General features: G+C 36.8%; 1 protein-coding gene across 8 annotated transcripts in view; it reads left to right on the top strand.

Moving 5' to 3' along the window:
* LOC141999196 (ephrin type-A receptor 6) overlaps positions 1-27,319 on the top strand; it is an 817,098-nt gene that overhangs the window by 187,480 nt on the left and 602,299 nt on the right. For 6 of the 8 annotated variants that reach the window (XM_074972390.1, XM_074972364.1, XM_074972372.1 and 3 more), the window contains one exon: positions 7,373-8,036. The exons of 1 other annotated variant lie outside the window; for it this stretch is intronic. In XM_074972390.1, coding sequence (XP_074828491.1) covers positions 7,373-8,036 — 664 coding nt within the window. The remainder of the gene's footprint in view (positions 1-7,372; positions 8,037-27,319) is intronic. One more of the 8 variants, XM_074972398.1, reaches the window with a different exon arrangement.

The following is a 27,319-nucleotide window of genomic DNA, read 5'->3' as shown; positions in this document are numbered from 1 at the left end:
TACTTTTCTCTTTTGACACACCTTGGGAATTTTTTTCAAGCGTCTCTTTTTCAACATGTAGCTGCTTGAAGATATGACACTGATTTGTTGAGGTGTCTTCATTTTGGCTTCTAGTTTCATTTTTTTAGCATTTCTATTTGTGCCTTCATCTCTCTATCTTCTCTTTCTGTCTTAGTATTTTGTACTACCACCCATCACCATAGTATTTGAGCGCCATCCACATAGAAATCAATCGCAACCGCAAGGTTCCTAGCAGCCTTTGTGGAGGCTCTGTGACTTCTCCCATTCCAGTGTCAAAACTGTGCTTGTATAGAAGGTGTTTTTGAGGGTGGGATATGTGTGGGTGGGAGGTGAGGTTGTGGTTTTGGGGTTGACTCTCTGACATGCATATTCCAGATAATGTTGCTGGTAAACCTTGACAGCTCTAGGATTCTTCAGTTCTGACGGGTTATAAGGACAATTCCAATTATGCAGATTGTAGGTCATCTTTTCCTACAACTATTGACTGATCAATGGGGCATCTTGGCTGTACATCTGCTTTGTGCATAGCAAATTGCTTTTACTTTTCCTGACTTGTATTTGAAATCTATCCGGTATAGGCATTACCCCATGAAGTGTTTTTTTCTAGGCACATTTATGATATTTCCTTTCCATGTGCTGGGCAAATGGAGTCTCTTTTTGGAGGGGAGGAGTAGAGTCTGGCTGGGAGCCAAAGTCTGACACATTGCATCTTCTGCAAGGGTCTTGAAATCCAAACGTATTTCATGACATTTGGCCTGTTGGGTGCCTTCAGCATATATACACAGTTGTACAGTGTTTTCCATGCTTAGGGCTATGACTCAGGCACTTGCTTAGCTCGTAAAAATAATGTCCATAATGGTTGTTCTGCAAAGCTAGAACAGTGTTGTACTGTATTTACATTGTGATTTCATACTCCCAAGTCAACACATTTGTAATTTGGAACTGAAGTTAGTATCACTTGAATCAATGGGCACCTTTAAAGTCTCATCTGGTTCCTTTCTCTACTTGCCTGGAGGCAAATATTTCACATACCACATTCTCTTGCAGAGAGATATGACCTGTCGGATCACTATAGCCTTTTACAAGGGGAACTTCATCTCTGCCACCTGTTCTATTAGATAGAGACATGTCATTTACCTCCTCACCCAAATTGCATAACAGAAGTGTTAGGCTTTCAGATTATAATATACTGGCTTTAACATGATGCACTGTTACAGAAAAGAGATCTAAAATGTCAAGTTCCCTTCTCCATGCTCCCTACAGCAACACAACATATTATTACAGCTCTTTTCTAATGCTGTTCTTAGAGGCAGGAACTTCTGATTTCTGCGGCGTCACAGCTGCAAGTACAGAACTGAAGGAGAGAGAGTTGAACACCAGGCAAGTACACATAAACTACACATTTAATACATTAAAATTTTAGGCTTTTTTTAAAAAAAAGTTTATACTTATGATTAATACTTCATGACCTTGCCATTTTCAAAGATTTGTGTTTTAAAGGCCAACCATGCTTTTTAAATGGCCCTTTCTAAAAGTATTAATTAGAAAGTTTTTCCAAACTTCACAATACTGTAATTTTTAACTGTCTTTGCTCTGAATGCTGCTATAGTAAGTGGATTTTGAAATCTGCATTTGCAGATGGCAGCACATTTTGCAGATGCCTGCAACCTAAATATGCTAAGTGAGAGTTCTTCTATGCTGCTGTCTAGCTTTGACCTTTCCGATCCCATTTCCATGGAGATCAGCTCAATGGAAACAGAAAAAGGGAATTTTCAAAACTTTTTAAAACCCCTTACTTTATTTTCACCAGTTCAACCTCGGTTTCCATGGAAATGGGATCAAAAAAGTTGTCAGTAGCTTTCTGTTGAAAGTGAGAATTCACTTGTAGACTTCAGGTGATGACTCTTAGCTGAGATCTGCAAGTGCTGGTACCCAAATAAAGTAATAAATTAGATTATTGACAGTAATGAATTTAAAAAAAAATTAAAATACTAAGAAAAATATCTACGGTCTCCCATTGGATGTAATGATTACGTGAAATGTAATTAACCATTTCTGCACATTCTGGACGTCCCCACAGTGTCACAACTTTCATAATATAATGAAAAGCCTCTTTGCATCGTGGCTGTTTTATAATATCAACATACCAAATACTTCTTCTTTTAAGAATCTGATCCTGCATCCACTGACATCAGTGAAAGCAAAGATTGCACTTCTGAAAATCAGAGCACTTTATGTTAGATGCCTAACATTAGGTGCTTGGTTTAAAAATGCTGGCCTACATTTTTATGTGGTGTGTCACTGAGAATTGTGTCCTAAATCACTGTGAAATGCTCTTTTTTTAAAAAGCAAGGTTAGAATAGATTTGGCATCGGTTTTGATTGAAAGAATGATTAAATGTTTTGTCCTTTAATTTGGAAGAAAAATCATTACATGTTACCTAGACAGGGCTATACGCTTTTATACATTTTTAAAAGAAATTTGGTCTTTCTCTCTCTTTACAGATTTGTTTTCTTAGGAAGTAATGAAACAAACACAGTGACCGGAGTAAAGAATACTTGCTTTTCCCCCTAACATATTTTATTATTGTGAATTCCTCATTATTTACTCTTTTCCTTCTTGATAATTCATTACTTGTCAAACTAATGTCCTCACTGCTCATTAAATGGCAGGGGCCATTTTCTGACTTGTTGGAAAAGGACTGTGCCCCTTTAAGGGATAGAGAGCCAGGAAGTGACTTTCTCCTCTAGTTGCAGATCAGGTCAGTGTGGGGTCGCTGACCATCATATCCCCCCACCATCTGCCCAACATGACCTGAAGGGAAGGGGGACTATATAGGTCCATGGTGGTGCAGGAAAAGCCCTCTTTTACCTGGACAATCCACAGGGATCCAGGTTTGGATATATATGGTTTAAACCAGTGCTGCTCCAATGACTTCAGAGGAGATATACCTGCTTACAGTGGACTGAAAATGGCCCAGTATCTTACTTTCCATTTGAGGATATTATTATAAAAAAAGAAACAAGTATTTGAAAAATAATTGGGCATATGAAATATAATCTTTTCTTAATGGTGGTGTAAATAAAACCTTAATCAGTACCACCTATTGAATTGCAATTAATGGTTCTTTTATGGTTATTTTTTAACCTGAGAATAGTGTTCACTTTTTAAAACACAGAGAGAGAGTGGAACAGACTGTGAAAACAATTTCCAGTATTGTAACAGTGCTACCAGGAGGTAATAAATTAAGTCATTAGCCCTTTACAGTGTTCTCCATATAGTGATTAAACATTAGTGAAGTCCTAAAATGAAAATGGAAGGTTGTAAAGTAGCTTGTAAAGATATGAAAACATCTGAGACTTTATCTCAATAAAATTTCATTGCTGTTTTGTAGCCCAGTCTAATATTTTCTCCTTGTAACTGACGATTTGTACATTTATTCTCTTCCAAACTCCAGATTCTTCTCTCCACTATTTCAGTTTTGTTGATCGAATGAGTTTTATGTTACTATCAAATATTTTTAAAATAAATGGAAGCATAAAATCAACTTGACCTAAATTTTCAGAAGTGATAGTTTTGAGTGACTAAATTTTTGGGTGCCCAACTTGACTCAACTTCAAAGGGCCTAGTTTTCAAAAGTGTTGAGCATCCACCATATGTATGAACCAGGTACTTTTCAGAGGTCTGGCTCTGATTGTTTTTTGCTTTAAGTAACTATTTTAGCAATTGTTCAATATTGCAGGACCATTATTACCTGTTACATTCACTATATTAACTTTGTAGAGAATAAAAACAGACCGGAAACAAGCATTTATCTTAGGATCAACATGTTCTTGACACAGATTATCACAAATTCAGATGCCTGTCAGATTTCAGACTAATTTGGGTAGATGTTTTGGGGACCTATTTTCATTCTTGAGCTTGGAATCCAAGAGTAGAGATAAGAAACACACAAATATATAAACATGTGCATTTTCTAATTCACTCTATTTCCAAATACAATGGCAGGAGCAAATTAAATGTTCATTTTAAACATGTATTATTTATTCATCATCCAGCTATTACTTTCTTGTTTAATACATTTGTATTTCTAATAAAGTTTTGTATCTGCTCTGAGTGGACTAGAAAAACTGTCTCTATATATGGATCTTCTTGTTTTGTTCTTTGAAATTAGTTATTATTTATACGGAAAACCCTTTCCTTAACCACAGAAAAAACAGATTTATGTTCTTAACTACATGCCCAGCAGCAGCATTAAAGACTCTATTTTTTTAAAGTTCAGAGGGGGGTATTGATTCAAAGTAAATATTTAAATAGTTCTGAGGAAAATATCATATTAGAAGAATGATATTTTTACAAGATATTTTGGAGAAGAGAGTAGCATGCTGGAGCTTTTTGCTTTAAAGCTAAGTCACTGCAACAGGACAGTATATGACTGACTGCCTGTTCAAAAACTACGTTCTGGCTAATCTATTCTGTGTTTTTTGACCCTATGTTTGTAAGAGACCCCTGGAGCTATTTCTTGTAGCATCTTCCTCACACACTTGCCTTGGTGTACACATGCCACTAGAAAGCCTTTGAACTTTTTTGTTGTTTTGGTTTAAATTACAGGAGATTATATATTTAGTTATCTACTAAAACTGTGCTAGGTACTTTACAGACAAACAAGATTACATGTCCTTGCTTAAAAGACTTTACAATATAGACAATATATAGACAGGGGGTCCAGAGGGTTTCTAGTGATATTTTTTTTTTAATTCTTCCCTATTTCCCATGTTGTGTTGTTTATTGTTTGTTTTATTCTTTAACTCTAGCTTTTTTAACCCTTCTCAATTCTTTATTATTTTAACTCTAGCCTAATCAGCTCCTGCTTAGCTTTCCCTTATGCTCTGAGCCCTCAACATTCTTTTCATATTGTGTGACTACTTTGATATGTTCCTCTCTCCCTCCCTAGCCTTCTCTGCTGACAGTCTCCTCCCCTTCCCGAATCCCTTACCTCTAGGGGGTGGGGGTGGGGGTGGGGGTGGGCAGGAATCTTCATAGACACTAAGCTCTTTCTGTTGATGACAGTAGGCTGTTGAAAGTTAACTGCGTTGGTTGGTAAAAGTTAGCAGGTTGATGAGGCTGTGAAATGATGCTGATGTTGCCACTGTGACTGATCTGTTACCTCCAAGGGGGACTGATGCTTTTCTTAGAGACGTCCAGAGAGGATGGAGGTGAGATGAAGCCCCTTGGGGATCCACGTTGCTTTTCCCCCCATGGAAAGTTAAAAAGTTATGGAATAAAACAATATGTTTTCCCTCTATTTGAGTATTCACATTGTCCTTTAAGATGACATCAAACGGTTAGAATTCTATAAAACAGAGCTTAATACTTAACTAATTTCTTCACCTCATATCCACAATGAAAGGAGGTAAAGAGGCAATCTTGTCCTCATTACTGAGGACAGATGCCTCAAAATCAGGTTAGAACAGTTCCTTTGCTCATAAATGGTGAATGTGGTATAGGACTCAGATTATATTCAGCACAGACAATCTAGATTTTCTCAGTCTCGTGTCCCCTAAGCAAAGTACACATTCCTCAGGGCATTGACACAAATAGGAATGATAGATGTTCTGCAGCTCCAAAAACCAAAGCGTTTATTTAGGTGTTTAACTTAGATACCTAAATTAGAATATGTTGGTCTTGTCTGTTGTGGAGTGGGCAATATATTTTTAGTATCATGTGCTAACAATATGTGACTTCATGTTTGAATAATGTTGTTTTAATGACTTGAAGGTAATTATCCCCTTATTGCACCTGAAACTGCATATTGACTATAATTCTAATGCACATTTTTACATAACATTTGTTATGTATCTAACATGGTAAAATGAAATTCAGTGTCAAGAGACAAAATACTGCATGGACTTCTCTACTTCTAATTGTTTTACCCATTTTATTTTGATGGTTTCAAAGAGTGTCTTATTAACTAATTTGCATGCAAATAGCTTTTATTCAATATATGTTCAATATATGTTCAAAATAAAAGCATTGCAAACATAAGCTACAAAAGTTGATGTAAATGGTTACGGTTTATAGCACTAAAAGAAAGAAGTCTGGCATTTTCAGTGATATTTAGGACCAGCTGTTCAGCTCATTGGTATCTCAGTTTACATCTAGAATGCAATATGAGGATGGCATGTCTGAAAGGCCACTCAGAACTTAGTGCTTTAGATCTATATAGTGCTGAGATCTATGCTACTAGTATAGTTCTTCTAAGGAAGAACATATCCTGAGTTTCTAGTGTTGCTAATGAGTCTTTGGAGGTAAAATGATTATTGGCTCAACTTTACTGAGTATATATTTGACAACCAGTGAGCCCTTTAAATTAGTAGATTTCATAATAAAGTAAGCATCTTACAAGTCTCTCAGGTGTGGCATTAGAATAAACACTTTTCTAGGATGAATCCTACTAGTGACATTCACATTGGATTTTTCAGTTGGAAAGGTCATACAAAAACATTATTCATCATACAGAGAGTCCAGAAGTGGAAAAACAGATCCCTCCCTGATCTTCCAAATTCAGAGAACACTGAAATGCAGATTCAGATCTAACCTTCACAAGATGGGCTCATCTCTAATTTTGTGTGCTCTTTGAGATGTTAGTTTCACTACATGGTAAAGGCATGATTTCCTATTAAATTCTGTAAATGCTACAGTTTGGCAAGAAGCCCTTTCATGAATTTGCTAATAGCCACATTATTCAAAAGCAGTTTTTACCCTTGCTAATTTGTTATTCAGTATCTGTTCTACATAAGAAGCAGATGTATACAAAGTGGTCATCTTTCAGCAATATGTACAGTAATACCACATCTGGAATGCTGTGCGCAAATTTGGAAGTTTCATGTTGTTGAAGGAGGGGCAACAAAAATTACCAGAGGGCTATCAGGGACTACTTGATTCATAGATACTAAGGTCAGAAGGGACCATTATGATCATCTAGTCCAACCTCCTGCACAATGCAGGCCACAGAATCTCACCCACCCACTCCTGATGAAGAGACAATAAAGGTAATACAGAACATATAGGATCTGATGTTGAGACATGCCAAGTATCTTCATCCCCCATTGAAGCCACGATCATTAGAAATTTTGTTTTCCTGATACAGTTTCTCGATTTCTGTTCTTTTCAACATGGAACTTCTAAGATGCAAACTATCTTTTCCATGGTAAACCTTCTTTTAATTAATATCTAAGCTCTAATTTTTAAGTAAAGGAAATGTTCTAACTCTATTAAGGTTTATATATATATATATATATATATATAGGTTATGATTCTTGGTTTTTCAAACAACTTGTTTTCTTTTCAGTGGGATGCCATAACTGAAATGGATGAACACAATCGTCCCATTCACACCTACCAGGTATGTAATGTAATGGAACCAAACCAAAACAACTGGCTTCGTACAAATTGGATCTCCCGTGATGCAGCCCAGAAAATTTATGTGGAAATGAAGTTTACCCTGAGGGACTGCAACAGCATTCCATGGGTACTGGGAACTTGCAAAGAAACTTTTAACCTTTACTACATGGAGTCAGATGAGTCCCATGGAGTTAAATTCAAGCCAAGCCAATACACTAAAATTGATACTGTTGCAGCTGATGAGAGTTTTACCCAGATGGACTTGGGTGACCGCATTCTTAAACTCAACACAGAAGTTCGTGAGGTTGGGCCAGTAAACAGGAAAGGATTCTATCTTGCTTTCCAGGACATTGGAGCCTGCATTGCTCTGGTCTCTGCCCGCGTTTACTATAAAAAGTGCCCTTTCACAGTTCGTAACTTGGCTATGTTTCCTGATACTATTCCAAGGGTTGATTCTTCCTCTTTGGTGGAAGTACGGGGTTCCTGTGTGAAGAGCGCTGAGGAGCGGGATACTCCAAAACTGTATTGTGGAGCAGATGGAGATTGGCTTGTGCCTCTTGGGCGATGCATCTGCAGTGTAGGATATGAGGAAGTGGATGGTTCCTGCCATGGTAAGAAAGTAGCACTTTATAAAAGTTACCTTATGCAATTATCTGCATAACAAATAAAGCATTTGTATGTTGAAAATATTGCACCACATATTTATAAGGAATGCCTCTATAAGCAAAATGTACTTTTAAAGTCATGGTATTGTTGGTTTGTAAGAAAACTTTTAGTTTCTAAGTGACAGCTTTATAATCATTCATTCAGAATGAACAGTTTTAAGTGCTGCATGAATATCAAGTAAAGTAATTAGGTACAAAATATATGGATGTTGAGTTCAGTCAGAGAGAAAAGAAGATTTACTGCAGTGTGCGCATAAGTTCAATGTGAATGTGAAAGTTTAGAAATAAGGCTACTCAAATTCTCTTTCATTATAGTATTGAATTATACTGCATAGCCAGTATTGGTGTTTCAGTTACAAATATCTGTTGCCATTTCTTGCTTTGAAAAATGCAGGATGGCTATCTCCTGCATTTAAACAAGTACTACAGTACAAGTACTACAAACAAGTACTACAAACTTCTCCAGTGTTTGCTGCTGCTTCTTGTTGTCTCCTTGGAAAATATGTCTACCCCAATGCTATTCAATAGTTTTGTGATTTAAAACTTTCTATGGGGATCATTCTGTGTGATAATATTATTTAGGATAGATAGAATATATTGGACAGATATAGTATTGCATTTTGTTAGGGCATGGAAGGGCATGAATGATTTCTCAGAACAAGTAACAATTTCTTGAAGATGGCTTCAAAGGGAAAATATTTTCATTTCTTGGCTACACCTGCCATGCATGGATTAGAGCACAGAAGAACAGGAAGTATGAACAAAAAAAGTCTTCTGCAGCTGTCAAGTGTTGTTTATGCAATATAGCACTATTTGTGTCAGACTCTTCAGAAAGAGGATGCATCATTGGAAGTTGGTGATGATTGAACTTTTTGCTCAGTTGAAAAGTCCACCTGTGACCTCAACCTCATGATTATTTGGTACATGGCAAATAGGCATTCAGATAAAACTCTGATAAAGTCACACTCTTGGGTAAGATTAGGAATTTTTGTGAGGTTGGGGCACATCCCTCCTAAAATCTGAAAATTTGGTCATGTAGTTCTAGTTCTTTTCAGCCATGTGCATGTGTTGACAGACTTCTCTCAGTACCTATCAAAGATGTCTGTTCTTTGGTACAGCAATGCATCTTATAGCACCCAAAATATGAAGCTGTCAGGTTTATCAGCAGGTTTCCTCATGGTAATGATTGTTGCATGTCCATCTATCACAAGGCATCCTGAAAAGTCTTTGAGATCTATAGTTGACAGGTATTGTAGTAAAAATGTATCCTTAGTGCAGCTACACAGATACCAGGGATGAATTTGACCCTAATGTCAGCAGACAATACACCTGCCAATAGTGACTTTCCACCAGTGTGGAAGGGTGCCATTTATTTCCACTAGTGATATAGGCAGTTGCTTCTGTTCATCTTGCAGAATGTCCTGGAAGTTAATATGCTGGTCAGTTTCAGAAACAATCAGGCTCTACTATAGAGCATATCTGCTTTTAATGTTCTTTTATTCTCCTTTCTGTAACAACTGCATATAGGTTTGTGAATGTGGTGACTCTGTTCCTGAATAGTGGGTTGTAGAGGGCATGCCACTATATAAAACCACTTGCCTTTGCACAAAGGTCTCTGCCTGCTTTAGTCTGTCTGGCTTGTAAGGAGGAAGGAGAAAAGCCAAAGGTCTCCATAAATTACACAAGGGACTTTGCTATTGGTAATGGACAACAGTGTAGAAACTTTAGATAGATAAATAGTATGGAGAACATCAGCACTGGAGCATTAAAAACACTTTATATACCGCCATAAGAAAGTGGACCTCACTTTCTCCAGTGTTGTTGTGATGACAAAAAATTATCACTGTCTCCTGAAATTTATCCATCAGAAAAGATACCAATTTTGGCAACATCATCAATAGAAATGTATATCCAGTTAAGATATTTATGATTTTTTTTTGCATAGGATTTCATTTTATCTCTGACTGACTAATAGGGTAAGAATTTTCCACAACAAAAGCTATTAACACTTTGTGAATTCCATTGCATTGTGTGATTCATACTATAGGACTATGTGTAAGCAGTGCTACCTGCACCCTAAACCAAGAGCGAGTGACTCTGAAGCTTCTTGTTGTACATCCATTTGTTAATTCAGTAAGAGGATCAAGAATACTGTTAAACAAACATATCCTAGATGGAAGCATAATGAACTATAGGAGTGTCTAAAAGCTTATTTAATAGAGTATTTATTTTTTATTTAATTGCCCAGAGAGTGACAGGTTAATGTTTAAACAGATTGTGCTCTAAGATAACTGCTTTAGGCTTTTTTTCTCTTTTTGGCTTGCTGTGGAGATATAAATTAATTTCAAAGGTGGATGACATTTCCATCCATCTGTACATCTTGAGTCTTATGCCATGTATTTTAAGGTTGGCACTGGTCTTTCTAATTTTTAATTCCTTACTGTACATTTGTGTTTTGTTTTCACCAACTAGTTGTGCCTAAATGGTGATCTAGAAGAATCACTGCTAGGGTATTTAAGTTTCCTCACTTCATTAGACTGCCAATACAGACATACATCTCTGCCAAGTCTGATTGCAGGGTGTTTTTATTGTATTTTGTTTTGGAATGTGGACACTTGGTCAAAATAAACTGAATTGAGATAACCATCTCATTTAATATAGTCCCCTCAAACAACCATCAAATCATGGTTGGGGGGGGGCCTGCTAAATCCAGGGTTGTGAGTTCAATCCTTGAGGGGGCCATTTAGGGATTTGGGGCAAAAATTGGGGATTGGTCCTGCTTTGAGCAGGGGGTTGGACTAGATGACCTCCTGAGGTGACTTCCAACCCTGATATTCTGTGATAACTATCTGGGAGCACAACTAGCCAGGGTGAGGTCTGAACCAGTAACTTAAAAGTTAAAAAGACTTGCTGCCCATCAGCAACCTTCTAAGCCATCCAGTCTATGCACAAATTAAACTTAAAATGATTTGAAAAGTATCTGTTTGGTACAGAAATTAATGCACCATTTGACATTTCTAATTTATTTATTAAAAACAGGAAAGAAGAGTGTAAAATAAAATAAAAAACCACACACCAAACCAATTGTTCTTTTTTTGTTTAAGATCACCATGATCATTGCTTATTCCAAACATAACCAACATAATTCCTTCCATTTGTGTCCCCAAGAAACTTCTTTAGAATTCTCTCATTGAAGTTTCATGCAATTGTATCTCAGAGATATCTGAACATTCAAACTATTTGGTGCCCTTCCATCAGTACCCCTCAGTGAATATACTCTCTCATGATACTCCAAGTCTATATGTGAAGGAAGAGAAAAGGCTAGTTAATTGGTTACCTTCCTCAGATCAGAGCTATTTTGTGTCATTCTCTACCCCACGTTAATTGTCAGACTTCTTAATATTATCCCATGCTGACATTTGTTCTGATATATTGTGCATGTGCTGAAGGGTTACTAGAGGGAAAAGGCTAACTATGAAAACTATATTAATGCATTTTACGTTCCCCATATATATTTTTCCTGTTTGCTGAATTACAGGTCACCAAGAGTTGAGTAATCCGCCCACTCACCTGCCAGTGAGGAATAATAAGCCTTTCATGGTGAGGATGGATCAGTTTCCACTGAACTAAAAAAAATTCTTACTCTTAGAGATGTGAAGATGATGACAAAATATCCACTGATGCAGAACTGCCTTTCTGAATCTGTGGAAACACTGCTTTCTGCTGCTCATAGTTTCAGTAAGCAGTTACAAAGTGAATGAATAAATCTTTGGTCAATTTTACTGCTGTTCTTAAAAATTCAGTGGGCTGCAGGAAAACTGTCAAAAATCATGTCAATTTCATGGTGCTGGGAAAGTTATTAGCAGCAGCTTAACCAGAAATACCTAGTATATTGAAATTAATGTTATGTAATTATATATGGAGACTTCCACTGATTTATTCTTCTCTTTGTACCCATGTCAATATTCATACTTCACTTTTTCTTGACTCTTTTTCCTGTTTACACAGGGCTGGAGTCGCCCACAATTTTTCACCATTCCTTCCAGTCCATGGCACAGGTTCATAGGTCTTGGAGTTCCAGACCTTTTCTCTTCAAACTTCTCTTGCTAGACTCTTTCCATTGTATCCTTGGTCTTCCACGTCCTTTTTTGCTGTCCTCTTCCTCCCATCTTTTCTTTGCTGGTCATTCTTTTTCCATTCTTATTGCATCTCCAGCTCGCCTCTGCTTTCCAACCTATCACTGAGAGTCCCAAGTTAATCTCCCCCCTAATTTCTTCCATGCACTCTCTGTCTACCTTGCCTACCATTCTCCTCGGTATATTATTTTCTATAACTGTATCTTCTTTTCTTCCGTCTCCATAATACCCACCACTTCCAAAACATAAAGCAGCCGGAACAAACACATGCGGCATATGCTTGCCCTTTCAGTTGCTTACTTAATTGCCAATGGCACAGTGCGCCTGTCTCCTTTTTCACTGCTGCCTGTACACATTAGGTTCTTTTATCCAATTCTCCAGATCTCTCTGCTATGGCACTAAGTTTACTTACCAAGTAAACAAATTATTTCTTCTGATTCAGTGTCAATATTCGCCATCCAACATTTTTTTTTCAGCAGCACCATTTCAGAGTGAATGTGTCTGAGTGAGGAATTTGACAGCCTGATTATATCCATATTTATTAAATTCACTACTGAAAATGGTGGGTGCTAATGCTGGAATATTTGGGAGAAATAGTGCTAGAATAGGTTGCCATTTGTACTGATTTAGGGACTTATTCTACTCTTATTGAAGTCAATGGCAAAAAGTCCAAATGGGTACAGAATTGCTCCCTCACTGTACTTTTTAAAAAATATTTTAGTGACAGGCACTTTAAAAACGCAGTCTTCTCTGAATTAATTGTATACATCATCTGTCCCTTTTTGATGTATGAAACTGAGTTTAATTTCAAACTATATTTTCAAGAAGTCAGTAAAAATAGTATCTTCTGTTTATATGTTCCAGTGTGTTATGTTTCATTAAACATTTTGCATAACTATATAGTACTGATGAATTGGAGAAGCTAATAGCAGAAATCAGAGCTAGTCACACCATACTGTGGGCAGGTATTATGCAGCATTCTGTACACAGCTTTGTCAGTACACGTTTCTGGTGAGTTCCAATTTCCATGCCATTCTTTTTCTGTTGAGCAGAGAATGTAAATCATGCTGAAATTAACATGTGCCATATTGTGGTTTGTAGTGTGTAAACCACTACTAGGAATAAATGGTTAATTTTTACTTGTGATCGTTGAGAAGATGTGAATTTGGATTGTTGGAGGTGAAAGGTATGTTCATTTTCATTGACTATAAAAGGGAAGAGAAGAAGGGATATGATAGACATCTATAAAATAACAAATATTGCGAAAAAGGCCAATTTGGATATTCCTATTCACTTTTGCTCAAAATAAAACAAGAAGCTGGCCTTCAAACATCAGAGGTAACAAATTAAGAATGGGCAAAATGGAATTGTTTGACACAGTGTACAATTTATGGAACTCACTCCTGAAGAATATTATTGGGCAGATAGTTTAATAAGAGTAAAGAGTAGACATTTAAAGAGGAAGAGAATGTGCATTTTAGTTAGGATAGCAACAAAAAAGCTGTTAGTTGCTGGTTTGTGTTAGGAAGGCATTCCCAGGACTTTTGGTACTGCAGTGTATAATGGGTACTTGATCCCCCTCCTCTGAAGCATTTTATAGACACCATGGTCAGAAACCGAATACTGGATGAGATGATCCATAATCTGTATCATTATTCCGTATTAAAGTCGCACAGAATAATTTTTAATGACTATGCTAGATAAGTCTTCCATAAGACTAACATACCACTAATTGGCTTATTATAGCTAAAGGCTGGTTCCTTAATGGTTCAGTGAAAATTAGCTGAATTTATTCATTATTTATGGAGTGCATTTAAATTAGGTGGTACAAAATATTAGTTATTATATATACATCAGCATGTGTGTCATTTCATGGTCTCAGCCAATCAAAATGCATGCAGCAATTTATTTTATCTATACAGTGCATATCCTTGAAGAATATTCTCAGAAAAATAAAGTAAACAATGTTGTATGGCTTTCTGGATGAATTTGTTGACATGTGGGATGAGTACTGATAGATTATCAGGCTAACTCAGTTAGGGCATTCCAATGATATTAACTAGTAGATTGAAACTGAAATTTTTAAACTAGGGTTGTTTAAACTCTATTTGACACAGAGAGCAGTGCATGAGCACCGCTGAAATTTGCTAATAATAAATAAAACAGGTAAATTTTTCTGTTGTTCAGTTAGCTCTAGTTTGAACTAACATTACAGCTATAGGATTTACACCTTAATATACTGTCATCAGCATTACTTCTTGTAATTTATTTAGAAATTCTTTTAACTCTGAAGAAATTAACTTAAAAACCAAAAAAAAAAACCCCAAAGAGCCCATCTCTTTGCTTGTGGGAGTAATCTCACAAAACGTGTGAGTTATGATATGGCAACTTCCAACTTGCTCGGTGCCAAGTTATTAACACAAAAACAAAAAAACCCATGAGATAATCATGCTTTAGTTACATGTCTGCTGACACAAGAAAAGATAAATATGTTGACAAGAGAACAGAAAGTTTGTTTTTGGGTGCAGAAGCATAATGCTTCCTTAGGTCCATCTAGCCCAGTATCCTGTCTTCTGGCAGTAGCCTTTGGCAGATGCTTCAGAGGGAATGAAAAGAATGGGAAAATTATCACATGATCCATCCCCTGTCATCCAGTCCCAGTATCTGGCAGTCAGAGTCTTAGGGACATCCAGAGAATAGTGTTGCATCCCTGACCATCTTTGCTAATAGCCATTGATGGACCTATTCTCCATGAAATTATTTAATTCTTTTTTTAACCCAATTATAATTTTGCCCTTCACGACATCTCTTGAATTCTACAGGTTGACTGTGCATTGTCTGAAGAAGTTTTTCCTTTTGTTGTCTTTAAACCTGCTGCCTATTAATTTAATTGGATGACCCCTGGTTCTTGTGTTAAGTTTACTTTCTCTAGTCTATATGCATGATTTTATAGACCTCTATCATATCGCCCCCTTTGTCTTCTCTTTTCTAAACTGAACAGTTCCAGTCTTTTTAATCTCTCCTCATATGGAAGCTGTTCCAGACCCCTAATAATTTTTGTTGCCCTTTTCTGAATTTTTTCCATTTCTGATATATCTTTTTCGAGGTGAGGCGTTGAACTTCATGTGCCATGTTGTTGCCCAGTCGCCCAGTCATCCAGTTTACTGAGATCCCTTTGTAACTCTTCACAGTCAGTTTTGGACTTAATTATCTTGATTTATTTTGTATCATCCGTAAACTTTGCCACCTCACTGTTTACCCCTTTTCCCAGATCATTTATGAATATGTTCAACAGCACAGGTTCTAGTACAGATCCCTGGGGGACCCTGCTATGTCCCTGTCTCAATTCTGAAAACTGACCATTTACTCCTACCCTTTGCTTCCTGTCTTTTAACCAGTTACTGATCCATGAGAGGACCTTCTCTCTTATCCCATGACTGCTTCAACCTCCTATGCCAGTTCTAGGACCCCAGGCACCCACATCCCCTTCTGTGGTAGCATCATGTAAGCTCAGCAGTCATGTATGTCCCTTTTTTCAGGGAATAAAGGTGTTCAGTTGAGTAAAACACGTCTATAAAACATAATAGCGTTGGTTTTTATTGTTTTTAATTACTAATTTGGGATTTATACCCTGCAGCCATGAATTCAGAGCCCAGGCTTCTCTTTCCTACTCCACTCCATTCTCAGAACCTGGTGCTTCCTTACCCTCCTCTTTCTGGAACAGCTACTTTTAGGGTCCTTATCTTAAGCACCTATGTAACCCTGAGTTGTTAACAATCACTTGCCAGAAAGAGAGTAGTGTCTGCAATACCAGTCTCTCAGAGAAGATACACAGGCATGGAGGGCTCCCTCTGCACAGGGATCTGACCTTGGGACAACCTGGGTTTAATATTGTTTTTATTTAGTAACTGTGACTGTGTTTAATTTCTATAAATTACCCAGTAATTAAATTATTTCTAAAAACGATCCCATACAATTCTTTAATAGTTACTAGAAATGACTGTGAATTACTAAATTAGTGTGAATCACTTGCAAAGTAGACACGTTCTTTTGCTGTTCCAAAGAAATTAAACATGTTTTTTACCGTAATTTATTTATTTGGCTGACATTAAAAGCTTTCACTGTTTTTCAGTACACATATTTTCAAGAAAAACTCTGTTTTTCAGTGTAAAATATACATTACTCATAAACTGTCTGTCATGTAGAGTAGCATAGTATCTATGAAGCACAGAGAGATTTAAATCCGAACCTAAATATTGAGGAAATGTCACTGCAATTCAGTGCTTCCAATTAATTCCATCTTTTGATTGGCACCTCTTCCAAAAGACTACATTTTAATACATTCTAGCAACATAATGGAGAAATAACACAGGAACTATGTGTTCTGTGGATAATAGTCAGTGTAGAAAAGCAATTATTATTGACTTTGACAAAGCTTTTGAATATGGTTAACTACAGATAACTCTTGGCAAGCTGCACAAAATTGTATTTGACCTTATTTAACTCAAGTACAGTATAGATTATTTTCTCTAAATAAAAGCAGATATACAGTAAAGCATAATTCATATTATTAGCTCTTGTGGTATAGCATGCATCAGTAGTGAGGCTTTTTACGTTTTTTCATTTTCCAAATGCCAATATGTCAAAATTATTCCATGCTGTATCTACTTTATATGCACACATAGTTTATATTCCCCAGTAGCATACAATGTATAACTCATCTCCTTACCACGTTACAAACCAATTTTCAGTCTTCCTTTGTTACAGAAAATATTTTGCTTGCTTTGACAAAAGAAATTTGCTTGGGTCAATTAGAGCAAAGAAAAGAAGACTACAAACAGAGGATAGAGCAGAATCAGTCCAATTTGTTCATCTTTGGGCATCTGTTAAATATTAAAGAAATATTATTTAAAATATTGAAAAAATCAGTTGAACCACATGTTTTGTGTAACAGTGTGTCGCTTTGGGCTGATCTGCAGATGTATGATGTTGTATTCAGGTAGAGCAGTGCCTTTTAAAAAAAATCCTTTAGATCACTTCAGTGGTTTTTCTGTGTATATAAATGCATACTGGGAAGCTGCAAAACATTTCTCTTTTATCTGTTCAACTTTTCTAGTTTTATACCAAACTGACATCTTCTTTTCATATTCAATATCTTAACATTGAAGAAATCTATTTAAAAGTCTGTTACTGAAATGATTTGCTCCTTACTACGGTAAAATGACAGCAGTGAAATAATTACTTATGGACACCTGTTTTCCACAACTACCTATGTTAACAGCCTGCGAAATCTCAGCCCCATCAAGTTTTCCTAGCTTCCTCCATATTAAAACACCATACCTGGCAGCCCACCTGCCTGATACATTTCCAGCCACCTGCAGACCTGTTCAGCTGTGTAAACTGTACTGCAATCAACTTGACAAAGCAGCTGGAAAGGGAAGCCACTTCAGGATTTAGCGATTTCAAAAAATGAAGAATGTTAATTGTTTTTTTTTTAAACTTTGCACATAAGTGAAAGTGCATTGGTGCTAAATAAGTAAAAGTTGTCTGAATGGTCTCATGATGGCATACTGAATTTGCATGCATCTCTTACAGTGACCAAAAAGCCTTGCAGTAGACATAATTAACTGGTTTCTGCTACATTTCATATACAAAATTTGATGCCCTGATCTTATAAAGGCTTCTGAATAAAATTATGTGGAAGAATATGTTACTTGTAAATGAAATCACTCAGGCACCCAAGAGAAAAGAGAAGAATTGTCTCCATTATTTTATCCTTGTGCTAAAATTAATATAAATAAGTACAATATGCAGTATGAAATGCATGTCTGCAATGAAATAATCAAGTAAAACTAGGTACAGCAAAGCTGTTTTACTAATTAATTTTCAAGCGAAGATTATCACTGTAACCTGCACTCACACAGTTACTGTATGAAGTTTTGAGAAGCATAGACATGCTGGTATTCAAATATTTCTAGGTTCAGATTTTGTACCACTTTTATAGTGTTGGATATTGATCAGTCCAGCTATCTTTGATAAGCACTAGACAAAAATTGCTAAAAGGATTCTCTTCTGATTGATTTTTCTTGCTTCAGGCTCAGTAAGCGAGCTGCACAATTTGATATCAGCACCAGTTACTAGCCATCTCTATTAAATTACAATTATTTGTCCTTGGCACTGTCACTAGACCAGTCACCTCCCAGTGTTCCCTCTGACCATTGCCTGCCTCAGTTCCAGCCTTGCCCCCCATGTAGGGCTTTTTTTAAATAAACTTTATTTATTCATATAGGCTTTCATGGGTTCAATGACAATAGCCCTCCTTAGGGTCTCCTAAGGACAGTAGCCCTCCTTTATTAACTTAAAGTTCCAAATTAAAAACGTCTTCCCATCAGCCTTAAGCTGGACACCTCCCCAAACTCCCCTGGTGTCTAAAGGTTCTTCCTGCCATAGCAGGCTGCTCCCAGGCCTTCCTAGCTGGAACAACTCCCCTGGTTTCAGGGTCTTTCCTGCAGGACCTTCTGTCATCCACTGCAATCTCTCTATAAGTTCCTGAGCAATCCCCCTTCCCTGCAACATCTCCGTACCCATCTGGTTCTACTAATTAACTCCAGGCCCCATCCCAAGTGTGGCAGACATGGTTAATAGATGGGACTGGACAGCTCTAGGCCCCGGCCCTTAAAGGGACAGTCTACCCTGTGTCATACTCCCACAGAAATATATTATTGGGGGTGTTCAGATGCTCCACTTTTAACACTACGTGTAACCAAGTACTGATCTTTCCTAACTTTGGTAAAATGCATATATTGTGTGTGTGTGTGTGTGTGTGCGTGCGTGTGTGTGTAAATGAATGAAAGAAACAGGTAGTCCAATTAATTTTTAAATTGTCTTCCTACATATTTCAGTTGATTTTCTTATTTACCATAATTCCCTGGACTAGGTTAATTAAATTCGGGGGGGAGGGGGGAGAGAGAGAAGGAGGAAAGGCTATGATAGTGTACTCAGTGAAGTGCTCAGCAGGAATCTGCAAACTTCTGTGCCATGGATCTTTTGTACCAACAACAGAGACTACCTAGAGGGAAAGGATGACTTAAATAACATAATGAAACTGAAACATGGGGGGGGTGCGGGGGCAGGGGAGAGAGAGTGCTGACTAGACAATGCGCTAAATCTAGGAATTTCTATTGATAAATAAAACTCCTTCTGTTTTTACAAAGAACACATCTACTACTGAAGTGTAAGTTCCCAGATATACAGTTAGAAAAAGAAGACATTTTACAGTATCACTAGTGTGACAGATGATAGTATCCTTATAAAAACCTATACAATCAAGTGCCAAAAATCTAGTCACCTGTACTTCATGTGAAGCAGCTTATTAGTGATTAACATACTCACAACAAAACTATAAAATAATACCTATAATGGAGCTATTTCCCTTAGAATTTGGCCATCATTTTATTCAGTCAATTATTAATGCACTTATGCTGAGAAATATAATGTCAAAAGCAATCAGTAAAGGATTTCCTCTTGCATGGTGTGGCTTGGGAATCACAAGATGGGTTTAAGTAAGTATGCAAAGACTTTTCTGACATAAAAGTTCATATGAGATACTAAAGGAAATGTGTGAGTGGTAAAAAGTTGAAATTTCTTTGACTTTTATAACTCACATTAAGTCCCCTCAGAGAGATGAGATTTACTATAGCCAGCTAATGTATCCTGTTCTTGTTAAGATTCCGATTGAAAATGAATAGTATCAAAAGGGCCTATTTTGTATTGTGTAGGACTGATGCAGAATTAAGATGGATAATATGTCAGATGGACTAATTTAGTATTCCAAGGCATCTGGTATTAGAAAACAACAGCCTCAGAAATCATGTATAAATAATCACAGATTTCTGTGATGTTTGAGGCACCAATCCAGCAAAGTACTTAAGGGACTCTTAAACAGCCTAAGCACTTTGCTGGATAAAGACCTTAATTTGGTGGCACGTATGATGCCACTAATGGCAAGACTGTAACTTTCCCCTTTGTGGATGTGCAAACAACGTAAGGGAATGAAGAACCTACTTGCATCCTAGTTCAGGGGCTAGTTACAATGGCAATCTTTATTGTCTGACAAGCAAGTAACTGCCCATGTGAGAGGGTACAGAGCCATTCTTCCAGCTACACCTCAGCACCAGGTAGCAAGAAAGGCCTACACTGTGCCTGAGTAGGACAAAGTTGCTGTGCTGTTCACCTTTGCTGTGGCACAATATTTTCCATGAAAAACAACCCTGCATATAATCTCCTCATAGTGAGATCTCCGAGTACAATCGTGTTTTAGAAAATGTGGTGGAAGCCAATTTTTCGTCTTTTAAACAGGACCTGTCAAATCACTGGAGATTATACTGTAGGAAGCAATCCTTCATTGACAGGAGGAGGATGACCTTATGATGATGGTCTTTCACACTCTAATTTCCATGAATCTATGTAACCTGAAAAGTAAATATTCTTAGCAAAGCAAGGTGATCTTTGAGAACTTATCCATTGCAGTGTGCTTTCACTGTTGTCGGAATATGTCTGCTAACTGCAGAATGAATTATGTAAAATAAGTCTCGTACCTACCAGTAAAACATCTAACATAGTCAAGGACTGTACTTGAAATGTCTCTCTTTAAAGGAGTGTTACTTCAAAGGGATAATGATCAAAGCATGCATAAATTCCCAAAGGACATGGAAATATATGCATAGAGGGATTTTTACTCCAAATGCTAACAATGAATGTTTAGTTATTTGGTATCTGGTTATTATATATTAGTAGTTATGTATGTGAATGTCTTAATTTTGCTGTGACAGCTTGACTGTATCCCAGATGTTAAAAATTTCAAAGTTAATCTTATATATATTCATAAACAAGATGAAAGTGTTAATTCTAATTAAAATGATGCATGGCTCAGTAGCAGCCCTAATAAAGTCCCCATAGAAAAGTAAATTAAATAACATTATATCCTCCCATGTGGGTCAAAAATTAGATTTCATTTTAGTATAAACTATTACTTTCCATGGGAAATTTTTATAGTTGGGAAGATTAAATATGATTTGTTTCTTTTTTTTTTTTTGGTCTTAAAATGATTTGAGTACATGCAGTATTTTTAAAAGGTTGTACCTTGGAAGGCAAAACAAAAAGTAATCTACACATTCTTCTGTTTTTTTCTGTTTTAAAGTATTTATATCATTTTATGTAACAACACAGAATATGATAGCTAGAATACAGAAGCACTGAGTCAGCTTCTCTCAGCAATTGCTACATAGTGCTATTTGAGATACCGTACTTTCCTCCTATACGAGGAATAATAGATATCTATAATAAATGAGTAGTAAACCTTAGAAAGTAATGTATATATTCTAGAAACCTGTGTCAGGATATCAGGAAGATACTAGGGTCCTGAACCTACATAAAGATGCTCAGGTATGATTTGCTTTTTCACTTATAGGTTAGATCATATGTGTCCTGAATTCAAATATAAGAGCATAAAAGGAGATGGATAGTCTTACTGATTTAGAAAGTTTGTGACACCCTCAGATCAGCCAGCCTTGTTGAGGAAAGATTTTTGGTTTGTTGTTTTTAGGATGATAGTCAAGACAAACCCCAGAAACAAACAAGGTTGTTCAGTACACAGTTTGTGCACACTCTCTTCAGAGCCAGGGTAGGAACTCCCCTATCCATAGTTAGGAATAATTCATTCAATTACTTTTGCTTGTTTTTCTGTTTGTGAATTATCCAATGAATTGTGGATATTTCAAATGCATTGATTATTTCAAATATGTCTAATTATTGGTCTCTGGTAGAGCTGTACAGAGGACAAAAATTGCATTTCACGAAGGATGTCTAGAATTTTAAAATTGGCTTCATTTCAAATCAGAACAAACCACCCAAATTATGAAATTCTCTAAAAGAAAGTTATAAAAAAAATCTTTTGGAATCAGTGAAAATGTTTCATTTTGAGTTTGCCTTTTAATATTATAATATATAATATAATACAAATTTTTAAAATATTGAAAAGAAAAGTCATTTCAAAATGGAAAGTCAAAACATTTTCTTCTGGAAATACCAAAACAAGATGTTTTTCAATTGTTGGAAATTTTATTTTCAGTTTTTCTCCTAAATGAATTTGTGGCAAAATTGGTACCATTTTGCAAAGCATTTTGATTTCAACTGAACTGCATTTTCAGACAGCAAACGGTTCTGTCAAAGTTTATCCAACCAACTTTAGTCTGTGGCTTATCACAAGCAGTTTTTTTCTGAGTATTTAATGCTCTAAATTTGAACTGTGTTCACTGGGGACAAGACACATACAATGTCCTTGTACACTAATTGGATGGTGAAACTCTTTTGATTCAAGTTTCTAGTATGAATACTCATGAGTTCATGGTTCAATTTCTAAGACTATTCCGCAATGTGTACTTAAATTAAGTGTTGTAGTGAAGATTCCTGAACTAAACTAATGTACTATCATGGGAGAATGTATACAAATGAGGTATAACATAAGCAAAGCACATTTGTTGAAAATTTGGAATGGATATTCTTGGGAGAATGCCTGCAGTGTTAACCAAGACCTACTGTGGAGATTTTCTAATTGGCTGGTGGTCTAGGGACTACTTGGAAACATAGAAATGTATAACCTAAAGGGACTTTGAGAAGTCATGTAATCCAATGCCCTGCACTGAGGTAGGGCCAGATAAACCTAGACCGTCCCTAACAGCTGTTTCTTCAGTCTTCTTGAAAACTTACAATGATGGGAATTCCACAGCTTCCCTTGGAAGCCTATTCCAGAATTTAACTACTATCTTAGTTTTTCATAATATCTAATTCAAATCTCCCTTGCTACAGATTAAGCCCACTACTTCTTGTCCTACGTTCAGTGGTCATGGAGAACAATTGTTCAACATCCTCTTCATAACAACCCTTACCATATTTGAAGACCGTTGTCAGGTCCTGCCCTCTGTCTTCTTTTCCCAAGACTAAACATGCCCAGTTTTTTTAACTTTTGCTCATAGGTCAGGTTATCTAAACCTTTTATCATTTTTGTTGTTCTCCTGTGAACTCTGTCCAATTTGTCAACATCTTTCCTAAAGTATGGTTCTCAGAATTAGATACAGTACTCCAGCTGAGGCCCACCCATGTAAAGCAGGACAAATAAAGCAGGACAATTCATAGGTACCAAGTCCGTGGGTGCTCTGGGGCTGGAGCACTCACAGGGAAAAATTAGTGGGTGCTGTAAGCCAAGCTCCCCTCCTCGCCCCCCCGCTCCACATCACCTCTGCCTCCGCTTCCTCCCCTGAGCACGCCGCGTCCCCGCTCCTCTGCCTACCTCCCAGCATTGTTGATGCAGATTCAATCTGTGATCCCCTGTAATCCCCAGACCCTTTTCAGCAGTACTACTATCTAGCCAGTTATTCCTCATTTTGTAATTGTGCATTTGATTTTTCCTGCTGAAATACAAAGTACATTATTTATCTTTACTGAATTTCATCTTGTTGAATTCAGACCAATTCTTCAGTTTGTCTAATCCTTTCCTCCAAAGTGCTTGCAACCCCTCCCAGCTTGGTGTCACCCACAAATTTTATAAGCATACCCCAAACCATTATCCAAGTCATTAATGAAAATATTGAATAATACCAGATCCAGGACTGACCCCTGCCAGATTCCACTCCATACACCATCCCAGTTTTACAGAAAACCATTGGTAACTACTCTGAGTTGTGCACCCGTCTTACAGTAATTTTATCTAGGCCGCATTTCTCTAGTTTGCTTGTGAGAATATCATGTGGGACTGTGTAAAAAGCCTTACTACAGTCTAGATAGATCATGTCTACTTCCCCACTATCCACTAGGCCAGTAACCTTGTCAAAGATGGAAATTAGGTTAGTTTGGCATGATTTATTCTTGAAAAATCCTTGCTGGCTATTTCTTATAACCCTACTATCCTCTAGGTTCTTATAAATTGATGATTTAATAATTTGCTCCTGCATTTTTCCAGATACCAGAGTTGGGCTTATTGGTCTATAATTCCCCAAATCCTCGCTGTTCTTCTTTTTACAGATAGGCACTATGTTTGCTCTTCTTCAGTCCTCTAGGACCTCACCTTTCCTCCGTGAGTTTTCAAAGATAATCGCTAATAGTTCTGAGACTACTTCAGCTACTTCCTTAAGTATCCTAGGATGAATTTCATCAGGCCCCTACTAACTCGAATACATCTAACTTTTCTAAATAGTCTTTAACCTGTTCTATTTTTGGCTTGTAGTGTTTTCCCCTTGTTGTTAATATTAATTGTGTTGAGTATCTGGCCACTAAAACCTTGGGGGTATTCTGCAGAGAGCTGGCTGGTTATATGATCGTGAATGGAAGGGAAAGTGGTTCAAGAAACAATCTGTTAAAACACACAGTCCATACTGTGAAAATATTTGAGACCTCTGACCTACTGTATGTGGTAGTGGTTGGCAAATATTGTCCTTTTAATGGCTTCTACAAGAAATGACAACTCTAGTGTTAAAAAGGCAAAGTAGAAGTTGATCTTCGTTTACGTTATCAGTGTGGGTAAAGCATTTCAGGTTGAAATGAAACAGATTGATTCTTTAACTAAAACATGATTGAAACTTAAAAGTGAAGTTGTAACATTATTTAGTCTGTATTGTGTATGGGTTTTGTGGTAGTTTCATTGACAAATTGACTCTAAACATTAGCAAGGATTTTTTAAAAATATTTTTCACTAGAACTACGTTTTAACAGTCATTATTATGTTGATGGTACTTTGTGTATATTTAATTAAGAGTTCATAGAATCATAGAATATCAGGGTTGGAAGGGACCTCAGGAGGTCATCTAGTCCAACCCCCTGCTCAAAGCAGGACCAATCCCCAACTAAATCAAGAAAATCAAATGCCATATATATACTAAATTCATATCAAGTACTACATTTTCAAAATTTAGGGCAATGGGGTGTTTCAAAAATGCAAAAAGAACACACAAATATGCAGGTACCCAAAATGTGCAGGTATCCATCTATATTTGAGCTTGGACGTGTGATTCCCAACACTCATAACCATACCTGTGCTAGCTCTACCTGAGGTAGCACCTCAAAATAGCAGTGGGTCCAGAGTGGCATGGGCAGCAGCTTGGGCTTTCCGCTATGAGTATGTACCTAGGGGGTCAAGCAGGATTGTATTTGGGGTGGCTGGAGCTTCCAAAGATATAATACTACTTTTAGGCACTAGCTCGAGTAGTCCTATTAAAGTCAACAATGACTACTTATTTGAGTAAAGTTTCTCATTTACCTAAGTATTTATAGTATTGGGTCATTGGATTGTCAGGTCCTCAGGACAAGAACCCATCATTTATTTAATGATCAGTACAGTTTCATGTAATTGTATGATGCAGTATAAAAATAAGTGTAAGCGAGTGAAATCGTTAGAAAATTATTTGCAGCTTTCAAAGGAAAATAGTGGGTAATTTTCATTGTGCTCATGGAAATCTAAGGGGAATAGATGGTTGACTGAGGGCTTGTCTACACGAACAATTAGACTGTGGCAAGCTGGGGTTTGAATCTATACCACACTAGCCTGCTGCATTCCAAATATCTGTGTGTACCGTGCTGATGCTTGTTAATTAATTAATGCACTTCGAACTAGCCCCATTTCAAAGAGGAGTGGATCAACGCGCTTTAATGAATTGTTAACACATGTCAGCAGATGTATGTCGACAGTTAGACCACAGCAGGCTAGATTCTCACCCCAGTTTGCTGCGATTTAATTATTTGTGTGGATAAGACCAAAATAATTGCTAATATATGTGTGCAAATTTTGTCAGAAAAGCCTGTAGTCATAAACTTTAGAACTGTTTAAAGGCTTCTATGCATTTGGCTTAGGAGGACTATGACATTTACAAGGAGCAGCAGGCAATATGACCTTGATAATTTTCCATTAGTCTGAGGAGCATTTGATTTTATACATAAATAGTAGCTCTTCCTACATACAAATGTATTTAAGTTTAAATGGCTGATTAAATAAAATTTTGCTACAATTTTGATTCATAGATCAGTTTAAGGTAACAATTTTATGTGAGCAATCTGACATTTCCACGTAAATGAATTACACTAACATAAATAACTATTTACCTTGTAAAGTGTCAAAATTCAAAAAAGTCCACAGCTCAAACTACAATAAAGGGAGAATCTTTATATATGCTAATTCCTTCCATTTAAGAAATGTACAGCATGGATAAAATCAGAAGAAACTTTAAAACAAAATTCAATTTTCATATTTTTCACTAGAGTACTGCATACAATCAGAATATAAAAGTCATTAGATTGGTGAATGACTTCAGGAATATACACATTTCTACATAAGCATATTTCGTTACCTTCAAAATGTATTGCATATTGATCATCACAATCAATCAAAAGAAATAATCTCTTCTGCGGTACATGTAAAAATGGGTGCTCCTCACAAATAGTCCACAGGTAAAATAATACGCCCTCAGAAAAATTATCCTTCAGTCTAATGATCTTAATCTAACTAAATAGTTTACTTTTTTAAAGGCTGCGTTGAGATTGCCCTTTCTTAATGATTGAGTTAAGGCTAGATTCTGTGTTGCACAGATAAGAAGCTGATAATAAGTAGGCCACACTGCAGTGCTGGGGAGAATAGCATAATTGTAGGAGAGAAGGAGAAATTATTCTGTGGTATTGTAGCTGGGACGCAATACTGCTTTGAATTATACTAAGCTTGCTCAGAGTGTGCCTACAAGTAAACTTGAGGAATCCACACCCACAACACAGAGACAGCCAATCCATCACCTCTATCTTAATTTTTGTTTGTCCATGCAAAATATCTCTGTATAATGATGTACAGAGAACTCCTCCTGGGCCTCCCACTCATGGTGAGTCAATCACTCAGACCTCAATCTGCACACTTGAGGCTCCTCAATTGCTGAAGGGAGGGGGACACCTCCCTTAGGAGTACCTGGCCATGAGCTATTTTGCCACCAGCTGCTTACTAAAGATGTCACCAAGTACCTGATATACCCACTGCTGTATTCAAACCTCTCTTCCAAGAACTTC

The sequence above is a fragment of the Natator depressus genome, chromosome 1, assembly GCF_965152275.1.
Source record: "Natator depressus isolate rNatDep1 chromosome 1, rNatDep2.hap1, whole genome shotgun sequence".
Lineage (NCBI taxonomy): Eukaryota > Metazoa > Chordata > Testudines > Cheloniidae > Natator > Natator depressus.
Note: the sequence above shows the minus strand (reverse complement) of the source record. Positions and strands in the feature narration are given on the sequence as shown.